The following is a 12256-nucleotide window of genomic DNA, read 5'->3' on the forward strand; positions in this document are numbered from 1 at the left end:
TGTTGTGGGCTCAGTTCTGTCCCCAAATATTCATAAGTTGGGGTCCTAATCCCCAATATCTCATAATGTGACCTCATTTGGAAATAGGGTCATTGCAGATCTAATTAATTAAGAAGAGGTCTTATTGGAGTAGGGTGGGCCCCTAATCCAATATGATTGGTGTCCTTATTTAAAAGATAAAAAAAAAAATAGAACAGGAACATCTGGGCACAGATATGCACACAGGGAGAACAGCATGTGAAGATGAAGGCAGAGGGGGCTAGGGATGCATCTACAAGCCCAGGAAAGCTAGAGATGGCCAACAGCCCACCAGGAGCTGGGAGAGGAATGGGATAGATTCCATCTCCAGAACTTCTAGGAATGGAATAGAATCTATTATGTCTGCAGAACTTCTAGAGATGGATTCTATTCCTAGAAGTTCTGGAGACGGAAATGTCAGCAGAGGTGGCTGACACTTCTGTCTCCAGGACTTCTAGGCAAGAAATCTCTGTTGTTTAAGCCACCCAATTGGTGTTCCTTTGGTTATTACTTTGGTCCTTTGGTTGTGGTCCTTGCCAGCCCTGGCAAACTAATGCACCTTGCAATCTTAGAATGGATGGTCAAAAAAGAGGTTTGCCAGTATGGGAATGACCTGGTCACTGTTCAAGGTCACTTGACGTCACCTGGCCCTCTCCTTTACAGCCAAGAGGGTCAATAGTTTATCCAATTACAATTTTTTCCTTCTAGTTCAGGACCTTGAGAAGTCTCCCTCCCTCCCTTCTCTGGCATAGCTTCCTCGAAGGAATGAGCACGCCAAAATGCTCATGATGCAGTCCTAGGAGAGAAACATGTTTCCAAGCTAGGGACAGTGCCGTGCTGAAAAGCTCCCAATAACATCAAATTGGGAGCTTGAAATTAGACACGGAAATTGACAAACACTAAAAATAAAGTCCTTTTATGCCCCTTCAAAGAGCTGGTTATTAAACATTTAACAGCACACCCCTCGTTAGAGGACTCTTCTGACTTCCCTTAAATCATAGCACTTACATACCTATGTGTTCTCCCTGCAAGTAACAGCCACCCTTGCCTTCATGAGTCTGGAAGTTCCCTTTGGGAAATGGAAAAACAGGAAGAAAAACACCTGAAACCCCAAGGTTTTATGTTTCCTCAAAATGACAAGATTCTCAACCAGAGTCCTAAGTTACCCCAAGACTGTGGAAGACTTTTCTAAGTCAAGGAAAGATCTCACAACTTAAGGAATTCATCACTTTTACAATAAATACAAGGATCCCAGAAACACAACTATGAAATGGAAAACAGAGTCCACGAAATGAACATCATGGTGACAGCAGCTCAATGTCCATTGTTACACTGTTTAGGAAATAGTGAAGATGCTTTATTACAAGGTTATGCCAGTCTGCTGTTGAAATTCAACCCATCTGAAACAGCAACATGAGCCCGGCATTTGAGTGACACAATGTGGTTTACAGAGAATGCCTGACAACAGGATTGGGTGGCACGAAAGTGACGTCCCTACCCTGTTTCAATGCCTGGTCTCCTTAAGGAGCATTTAGGATGAAATTTTTGATGCACAGACAGCCTGTTTCCTTATTGCATTATTCATCTTGTGACTGGAGAGAAATGGTTACACATCCAAGCCCCAGACCAGGTGACAGCAGGTGCCCAAGGGAACACTTGGCAGATTCTCCCTTTCCTCAGTAGACATGGATTTTCACTGAGAGGCACTTTTTTTGACACCTGAGGCCAAAAGAGAGTCAGGCAGGTAGGAGATGTCTGCCCTCTGTCCAGACTGACAGTGCAGATGGTGGCAGTGCTCCACATCCCTGGGTGCCCCTGTCATTTTCCACAGACTTCTGCACTGCTCCACTGCCTCTCAAAGCAGGATATTTCTCTCTCCTCCATCTGTAGTCTCCCTGGCTGCAGGTGAAAAGGCCCTTTCAAGTATGATTGCCCTGCAAGCATGCCGAACCCGCTGAAGCTTAAGAGAAAAATTGTTATGACTGATCTTCAGATGACAGCATGTATATTTTTTAGAAAGTAGACTGAGTATGATGAAAACTACATGATTTCTCATTTGACTTTTCCCCAAGCAATGGGAATAAATTTCCCCAAGCAATGGGAATAAATCTTTCCTTGTTTCAAGGTGACATTTTTTGGACAACACTGTAGCATTTTGGAAGTGAAGGTGCATTGTGCATTAGCGAAGGTTTTCTCCCAGTAACTTCCACTGCCTGCTCTATTCTAAGGGAAAATCCATCTCTGAAAGGCAGTCTTCACATAAACAAAGGAGTCAGAGAACTACCTGTTCCACAAGGCACTTCTTACGTTTGTCTTTCAATTTTATCATCCTGTACATATGTTTTGTTTGACCAACATAGTAATGATTTAAAGGAAGAGAATAAAGAGGAGATGGATAAGAGACTTTTATCGGGGCACACACTGTTTGCCATAGATCCCACTATTCCCAGTTATCTGATACCTGCTTCACACAAACATCACCTACCTGGCTCCTTAGGGATTTGAAGTTTGCACTTCCTACATTTGCTTAATTAATACTTGAGAGAAGCAGTGAGGAGTGGGCAAGAAGGAAATCCTTTTTTTCTTTTGCTTATTTTAATCTTTAGCTTTGTAGTCTATGTGTTGGGTTTACAGTTAAAGCATTTTTCACATTGTATATGGGAAGAGGGTGACAGAGGTGCCTATATTATGAGAGGGTTCAATAATCAACTTCTGTCTTAGTTTTAGATCTCCTAGAAGCAGATCCTGAGGCAAGATTTGGGATCAAGTAGTTTACTGGGGAGGTAAAGAGAATACCAGTGATGAATGGGAGGTGTGGCAGGAAAGAGACAGGACCAGTTAAGGGTATGTTATCCTGCCAGTCATCACTGTCGGCAACTGGAGCTTAATGCCACTGAGAAACTTCAGAAAACCACACTAAAACTTGAGAACACACCCCAAAGGTATCCCACCCTGTGGGAAAGGAGCTGGAATAAAACCCATTGATGAGGTTTGTTCTCAAAAGGTTGTAAATGCCCCAGTGCTTTCAGCCTAAGGACAGATGCACAAAGCAGCCTTCAGCCTCTTGGAAGCCCTTAGACAAAAAGATGCATATGTTGACATTTAGAAACTCCCAGGCACAGGGAACTCTAAAGTCCAAGGCATACGGGCTCACACACAACTCCCAAAGTGCAGCTTAAGCAAAACCTAACCTGAGACAGAGTCATCATTCTCTGGATAGATAAAGCACTAGCAAGGTGATGTGTTTACTGTTCAGGAAAAGGATGTAGCCCTTGCAAAGAGGGAGTTACAAAAACCAGGCATTATAGGACACAGCATCTTATTTTGCTCTGACAACCAGAAGGGGAATTCAGGTGACGCTGGAAGGTCTTAAAAGTGACAACTGATTCATGAACTTCTTTCCACAACCTTGAGGAAATACAGCCACCCAGAGCAACCCTGGCACACCTTTTACTGGCTCTGATGACTACATCCCAACTTCTTCTTAGTTACTCTTTGGAGTTGCTACTGGAGGGGATATTTTAGGAATATTTAAAAACAAGGCTACAGAAATTATCTGAGGTACAGATGAGACAGCGCATTGATTGTTTACTCCCTAAGGGGCTGCAAAGGGCAAAGTACAGATCGCAGGTCTTCTTCCAGTTGGAATGTATGCACGGGGACCACTTACAAGAAAACCACCATCCAGGAAAGCAGGGAACAGAGAGTTGCCTGGGGAGACAGTGATTAATCAGGCATGGGCCAGGGGAGGCCACAGTGCCGCCTGCTGAAATTTAATCAGAGCCGTGGGTCATACACCGTTGCAGGGAGTGCCAGGGCCTCTGGCAGACGATGAATGCCTCCTGCCAAGGAGCTCTCACAAATACTCCGCGAGCCCAGATTTATGCTCTGCAGCCAGATGAAGGTCGCAACTGAGCAGAACTGCTGCAGCGTGGAATCTGCAGCTCAGCCTTGGAAACAGCTGGTGCCGTTACCGTCCCTCCTTTCATTTCTGGGATAAAGAGAACGACGAGAAAAGTCTGGTGGGTTTCGGGTGATCCTTGTGACCAGCCGTCTCGTTTTGCCGGGGACTTCCCTGTTTTTCACATTGAAAAGTCCCACATCTCAGGAAACCCCTCAATCCTGGGCAAGCCAAGACAGTTGGTCACCCACCCTTTGGTGCTACCTGTTGGCCCACCTGGGCCCAGTGAGAAATTCACCCGGGGTTAGAAGTTGATGTGAAAGTAAACTCAGCAGCACCTCTGAAATCAGAAAGATTCATCACTACAATGGCTGGATCCTTTGAGCAGTGAAACAGAGTAACACAGGATTCTGACCTCCAAGGTGGTTACACGAAAACCAGACAACAATTAAAGATGACCACAGGTGCCATCAAATACTGAATCGAGGTGAGGATTTAAATCAGAGGCCAGGGCGACTGCACCGTCCTTAGCTTGGCTCTTCCAGAGAACCTGATACCCTACTCCCACTGAACTACGACAGAACCCACAGGGTCTCTACAGAGTCTGGAACTGACGAGTAAAAGTTCCAAACTAGAAAGGATACTGTCTCCATCACTCCCACTCACAACCGATTGATTAAAATGGTTTATAAGACCTCACCCAACCGCAAAGAGGCCTGGTCATGGGCTCAGACCATGGACACTTTGCAATATTTAGTAAGCAGCAGCAATGACTACCACAATGTGCCTAACCAAACTGTACCTAACCAAAACAGGTAGCTTAAGAGGTAACCAGTTGACCTAGTGAGGACAAACGTGCCAAGGTCAAAGATGTTCATGAATAGTTTGAATAAAATTTTTCATGAACTACGAGTGCAGAAAGGCAATATTCATAAATCAATACATTGTTTCATGTGCAATTTAAAATGTGTTTATTTTAAAATTCATATTTTAATAACAGATTAAAGTAATATAATGGAAAAATGTCTGCAAGTCTAAATCCAACACATAAAAGGAAAAGGAAAAACTGAGTAAATATATATGCATGTAGATAATAAAAATCTAGCTCAGTTTCTTAATACAGGAAGAACTCTTACAAACCAGTAAAAAGAATACTATGAGGCCAGGTGAGGTGTCTCATGCCTGTAATCCCAGCACTTTGGGAGGCCAAGGTGGGCAGATCACTTGAGGTCAGGAGTTCAGGACCAGCCTGGCCAACATGGTGAAACTCCATCGTCTCTACTAAAAATAAAAATAAAAATAAAAATTAGCCGGGCACAGTGCTACATGCCTGCAATCCCAGCTACTCGGGAGGCTGAGGCAGGAGAATATCTTGAAGCCGGGAGACAAAGGCTGCAATGAGTCGAGATCACACTATTGCAGTCCAGCCTGGGACAGAGCTATACTCTGTCTCAAAAAAAAAAAAAAATTCTATGAAAGAAAAAAAAATAGGCAAAGGATATTATCTTTTGGGACTTGGGGCTTTGCTAAATAATAAAGCAAGAATACAAATGAGCAGGAAAAACACAAAAAGATAAATTCAACTTTAGTGAAAAAAATACATAACTCAAAACAATGAGGTACTATTTTTACCCACCAAATTGGCAAAACTATTTTTAAGAAATGACAATTCTAAATTATGGCCCATATGAGCTGAATGTAGAGTTCTCATGCACTGCAGGTAAACATATAAACTGTTAACAAACTTTATCAAGAGCAATAATACGGCAGATGAACCAAGAATCATCATTCATTTTTTTCTCCCAAAATTTCCTCTTTTAGAAACACTGCCTAAGAAAATAAACATACAAAGACATATATAAGATTATGTTCATTTTAAACATAAAGTACTTTTTTAAAAACTAGAGACAACCTTCCATGTACATTCAAGAAGAGGTGTAAATAAATTGCAGAATGGCTGTTTCATAAAACTAACAAAAAATTATGGTGTAGACAAGCATTTAATCACATAAAAATGTTAATTATATAAATTGTGAGAAATGCATTTTAAGCAGGCCAAGAAAGTCCTTCTATTTTTATTATCCCAGTTTCACTTTCAAGCCCGTTCTTATACTTTGCATTTATATGTAAAATTGACAGGAATCCACAAAATATCACCAGTGATTATCTATTCATGTAAGATTATAAAGGATTTTTATTTCCTTCATCTTCTACATTCCAATTATTCTACAATAAATATTATTTTCATAGTAAAAAATACAATAACTTTTTCCAAGGTGTGTTAATGTTGTATTAAGAAATCAAGGTGACTGGAAAATAACAATTACTATAGTTGTTTACAAAAAGATAAGCTCTCCCAGGCTTGCCTCACCAGGGGTCTGCACCCTAAACCCATACCAACCCCGGACCAGGGCCTGTTCTGGTCATTAACCCGGGTCCCTACCCATTGGTTAGGGTGGAGGGACTGACTCACTTTAGCCACAAGTTTCTCAAAGTGGGATTTCCACCTCCTCGAACGTAGGCGATGCACTGGGGACACAGCAAGCCACTGCACCAGTCTCTAGCTGGAATGTCACCTTAGCTGACGGTAAGCAATTTACAACATTATTTTTATATTATGAGCAAAATTAAAAACTTGCTTGAACGTTTCAGAAGTTTCGGGCTTGTGAGAGGCTACTTAAGGCCATGCCCAGCAAGTTCCAACTCACTGCCCTTTACCATTGGGTCAGCAGGATTTCTCAGCCTGAGCATGTGGACATTCTGGGCAAAATACTGTTTTGTCGGTGGTGAGGAGGTTGTCCTTTGCGTATAAGTTTAGTAGTCTCCCTGGCCTTTATCCATTAGATGTTAGTAAAACACACATGGTTGTGACCACCAAAATTGTCTCTATCACTCCACCCTGAAGCAAAAGTCCACACTGCTTGAGAACCAGGGTGGTTAAGTACACTCCATAGTGCCTAGGTGAAAAGTTTCCATTTGGCAAAAACTTTTGAGAAACACTATAATCTCACTAAACTTCAAAAGACTGGCAGAATTCAAAGTGGAGTTGCACCACTCATTTAATTTCACCTAAATGCACTTGCCATTTTTTTTTTTTTCCCCTGTCATCCAGGCTGGAGTGCAGTGGTGTGATTATAGCTCAGTGCAGACTCCAACTCCTCAAACTCCTGGGCTCCCGAGTAGCCAGAACTACAGGCGTGCCCCGCCATGCCAAGCTAATTTTTTATTTTGTACAGAGGGGGGTGAGTGGGGCTCTCGCTACTTTGGCCAGGCTGGTCTCAAACTCGGCCTCAAGCGCTCCTCCTGCCTCAAGCCTCCACTTCCCAGAGCACTGGGATTACAGGCATGAGCCACCAGGCTGGCCTACTTGCCTCAGGCAGCTGACGGCCATTCCACTCACTGAGCATGAGCTGCAGGATTAGCGCTGAGACTCTGCCCCCCAGCAGACAGCCCCGCCCACAGTGCTGGCTCTTGGGTAATGGCCTCCCTTTGTCCTCCAGCTCCAGAGTCACCCTCTAATCCATGGGTGACTTCCCATGTCCCTTTTGGGTTTTAGGCTTTCCTTTAACACCTATTCCCTGCATAAAATTCCCTCTGTTGACCTGCCAAGTGTGGCAATATTTGCCTGGCTGAATCTCAATTGATACATTGTGTATTTATTGGGATAAAGTTACACACACACACACACATATATATACACACACATATATACATATACTTTTTTTTTTTTTTTTTTTGAGACTGAGTTTTACTCTTGTTGCCCAGGCTGCAGTGCAATGGTGCAATCTCAGCTCACCGTAACCTCTGCTTCCTGGGTTCAAGCAATTCTGATTCAGCCTCCCAAGTAGCTGGGATTACAGGCATGCACCACCACACTCAGCTAATTTTGTATTTTTAATAGAGACGAGGTTTCTCCATGTTGGTCAGGCTGGTCTCGAACTCCCGACTTCAGGTGATCCGCCCACCTCGGCCTCCCAAAGTGCTGGTATTACAGGCGTGAGCCACCGTGCCTGGCACATTTATATATTAACATAGGGAAAATTGACATCTCTGTAATCCTGTCTTTCTATTCAAGAACATGGCCAATATCTTTCCATGGGATCAAATCTTCGTCTTCGTCCCTCCTTCTGTAGAGTTCAGAGAGTTTCAAAGCCTTATTTAGTGCTTCCTTAGCTTTTTTTTTCTTAGATTTATTGAATTTCTTCCTAAGTGTTTTATCCTTTGTGTGGCCAGTGTAAATAGTGCTGCCTGTAGGGTGGCTGTGGGGACTGAATAGGATAATATATAAAGTACTTAACAAAGTCCCTGGCATGCAGTAAGTGCTATAGAAATGCTTGCTGTGATAGTCACCCTTCGTTTTCTGCACTTCTTCCTCTAACGGGTTATGGTTTAGATGTGAGCCATAGTTATTCTGTCTCGATTTCTGCCCAGCTCCTGTTCAGGTGAAGCTGAGAGGCAGAAATGGATCAAGCCTTAAGCAGAAGCCCAAGATCTAGGCACTGGCAGGTTCAGTGTCTTGCGAAGGCTCGCTCTCTGCTTCCAAGATGGTGCCTTGTTGCTATGTCCCGTAGAGGGGACAAATGCTGGGTCTTCCCACGGTGGAAGGGCCAAAAGGGGCCTGGCTATTTCCCTGGAGCCCTTTTATAAGGGCAGTAATCCTATTCATGAGGACTGAACTCTCATGACTTAATTACCTCCTAAAGATCCTACCTCTTAAGACTATCACGTTGGGTCTTAGGTTCTAATATATGAATTTGGGGGGGACATATAAGTTCAAACCAAAGTAGGGTGGCATGCCAGCAACAGCCCCATCCCATCACCAGCTCTCGGTCCTCTTATGGAGGTCCCTTCCCCACTCATTTCTACCCCCAGAACTAGGGGTTTTTTTCCTCACTGGCTCATCTTCCCCAGAAGCCAGGGACTCTTTGGTGCTAAAACCCAATCACTAGAAGCAAGGACACAATTATTGTTGCTTCATGTGTCCAATCTAGCTTAAGGAAAACAAAGTTTAGTATTCCTAGAAAACAAAGTATTCTTGTGGGCAAATCTGACGGTTTAAAACAAAATTAACATTTGCTGTTTACTGTTCAGAAACAGGTTGACAGTTGCTCTCTGTGTATCAGTGAGCTGGCTGCATAACAAACTGCCCCAAAACTCAGTAGCTTAAAATAACAATCATTTAATTTTGCTCTTCGGTCTACAGGTCAGCTGGGTTGTTCTGCTGATCTGGACCAGGCTGGGCAAACCTCAGGAGAGAGAGGTAGAGACTGGCTGATAGAGGATGGTCTCCTTCCTGTGTCTGGCAGCTGGCAGCAGGGACAGTGAATTTTACTGGAATACTTGTCTCTTATCAATCAGGAGACTAACCTAGGCTTATCTTCATGGTGCAATGGAGTTCTGGGAGAGATCAGAGAACACAGGAGTTCTTGGGACTGAAACTTGGAACTGACATAGAATCACTTTCCACCACATTCTATTGGCCAAAGCAAGACATAAAGCCAGCTTGGATTCTAGGGATAGGAAATAGACCCCTCCTCTTGATGGATGGGGCTGCAAAGGCATAGTGCACAGGGCATAAATACAGGGAATCATGAATAATTAGGGTCACAATCAATCTACCACACTCCCCACACCAAGAAGAGAATGTTTAGCATCAATTTCCTTCATTTTAGCAAAGGTTGCTTCATCTCACTAGCAGTGAGATGTGAGATGTTACATCTACATGTGGACTGATTCAGGAGAAAGTTCTACAGATGGTTAACCTCACTCACTCATTTATTATGACTCACATCAGTTGCACTTTGCTTTTTTTTGTTGAGATGGGGGTCTCACTGTGTTGCCCAGGCTGGAGTGCAGTGGTGCAATCCTGGCTCACTGCACCTCCCGAGTAGCTGGGATTACAGATGCGCATCACCACGCCCAGTTAATTTTTGTATTTTTGATAGAGACATGGTTTCACCATGTTGGCCAGGCTGGTCTCGAACTCCCAACCTCAGGTGATTCGCCTGCCTTGGCCTCCCAAAGTGCTGAGATTACAGGCATGAGCCACCGTGCCCAGCCGCACTTTTGCTATTTCTTGATACTGAGCCCAAATCTGAGTCTGTTTGAGAGTGTGATCTTCCGCACCAACTGTAGGGATGATCTATGTCCCTTGCGGTCCTGGTTTCTGAGAGCAGTTCCTTGTTTTGGTTGGAGTTTTCTAGCATAGATTTACCAAGATGCTGAGAATAGTTCCCAGCTAGTGGTTGAATAAATATTTGTTCATTTGTCGATTCAATCGATCACAGGCTAATTAATTCTCAGTCCTGTTAGAAGCAATTGAAAATGTCATGTCTGATTGTCAGGGGGCAGAGAGTGCTTGGAGGTAATCCAATCATCTCTCTTCCTTCTGGCTTCTCCACACTTAAACCACTGATTCTGTGTCAGTTTCAAGCATAAGGACCATGGACACCTGGTGACCACACAGCGAGAGACTTTCCCTGACAGTCTCTTTTGTCTTCTCCCTCTAGAGGGTAACCAAGCCACCCTGGGCCAGGCTGTGGAGTGGCTGGAGGTTGCACCCACCCCTTGCCTCCCACACTGTATGGCTGCACGCCTATCCACCCTCCCAGCCCACAGGTGAAAACTAAGCAGCCCCAATCCCCATTGCCTTGGGGTAAGAAAGTGGGAAGCAAGAAGCAAATGGCCCAATCCTGGGTTGTTTAGGTAGAGAGGAGAATACTCAGAAGACAAGGAAATGAAAAGGATTTTTAAGAACCTCTAAGAACATGGTTTGAGGAGAAGAGCCATGCTAACTGTAGGGATTTATGCAAAGCTTGCCATTTAAACTAATCAGCATGTGGCAATAATTATTGTGCATTCTACTGTGTGTTTAAGGTTTTATTCACTGTGTGTTTTACTTGATCATATTAGACTTTCCTCCTACATTTGGAGTTCCCTTGCACAAGTAAAATGTCATATATTATGTGTTTAAAACGATTCTAGTATCCAACTGAATAAAATAGAAAAAGTATATACATATGCACACACGCACATATGTAAGAATTTTGTATATTGTGGAGTAAATGTATGCTTTATATTTATAATGTCTACATATCATATTTAAATTTATATATTGATATATAGCTATTTAAAATAAAAGGTATATATCTTCTATAAATGTTTTGTGGGCCGGGCGCGGTGGTTCACGCCTGTAATCCCAGCACTTTGGGAGGCCGAGGCTGGTAGATCACCAGGTCAGGAGATCGAGACCCATCCTGGCTAACACGGTGAAACCTCCTGTATACTAAAAATACAAAAAATTAGCCGGGCGTGGTGGTGGGCACCTGTAGTCCCAGCTACTGGGGAGGTTGAGGCAGGAAAATGGTGTGAACCCGGGAGGCAGAGCTTGAAGTGAGCTGAGATAGCGCCATTGCAGTCCCGCCTGGGCGAAAGAGCGAGACTCTGTCTCAAAAAAAAAAAGAAAGAAAAAAAATGTTTTGTATAGCTTATGTAGCTAAGAAAAAATATGTGTCCATATACTTGCATTTCACTGAAAAATGTCTGATACATAAGGAGATGTAAGAATGAGATAATAATTACCTCTAGAGAGTTTTTTTTTTCCTTTCCATACAGTTAAACTTTTCATCATGAGCATGTATCACCTTTATAGCTTTTTTAAAAAGCAGTTTATTTGTAAATTTTAAGGCAGTTCTTCCCACTTTTCTTACCTCATTATCCCCAGCTTAAATTGTAAATTCAGTTGACTTTTTAGATTGAGTTCTTCCTGGAAAAAAAAGTTTCCCACGATGCCCTGCCAGAAAGATATGGTGTCCAACCCAGTTTAAAAAGTGCACCCAGTCTTTAGGTTCAGCTGCTGAAGAAGCCCAGTCCCTGGGCTGGAGACCTCCCCTGCCCCCTTGCAGCCCAGGCTGTAGGGTAGCAGCAGCATCTCCCCTGCTCCCCCCAGGGCCGCGGCGGCAAAGGCAGCATCTACGTGTGGGCCTCCGGGGACGGCGGCAGCTATGATGACTGCAACTGCGACGGCTACGCCTCCAGCATGTGGACCATCTCCATCAACTCAGCCATCAACGACGGCAGGACCGCCCTGTACGACGAGAGCTGCTCTTCTACCCTGGCTTCCACCTTCAGCAACGGGAGGAAAAGGAACCCCGAGGCCGGTGTGGTGAGCGCGTCCCCTTCTGTCCTTGTTTCCTTAGGGCCACTGCACCTCTGTGTTACAGTAGGATGCTGGGACACTGACGTGCTCCCCTTCTGTCCCCTCCCTCAGAGCCTGAACTAAGGCTCTGCGGGGAAGACCCCTTTTCTCTATGCCCAGCCCTGCTTTCTAATAAGGCA

At 43.9% G+C, this 12256-nt stretch overlaps 1 protein-coding gene across 1 annotated transcript in view; it reads left to right on the top strand.

Moving 5' to 3' along the window:
- Window positions 1–12256, top strand: part of PCSK2 (proprotein convertase subtilisin/kexin type 2) — a 254461-nt gene that overhangs the window by 213993 nt on the left and 28212 nt on the right. Inside the window, exon 9 of the mRNA XM_007960726.3 lies at window positions 11868–12083. Coding sequence (XP_007958917.1) covers window positions 11868–12083 — 216 coding nt within the window. The remainder of the gene's footprint in view (window positions 1–11867; window positions 12084–12256) is intronic.

This window comes from Chlorocebus sabaeus, chromosome 2 (genome assembly GCF_047675955.1).
Source record: "Chlorocebus sabaeus isolate Y175 chromosome 2, mChlSab1.0.hap1, whole genome shotgun sequence".
NCBI classification, from domain to species: Eukaryota; Metazoa; Chordata; class Mammalia; order Primates; family Cercopithecidae; genus Chlorocebus; species Chlorocebus sabaeus.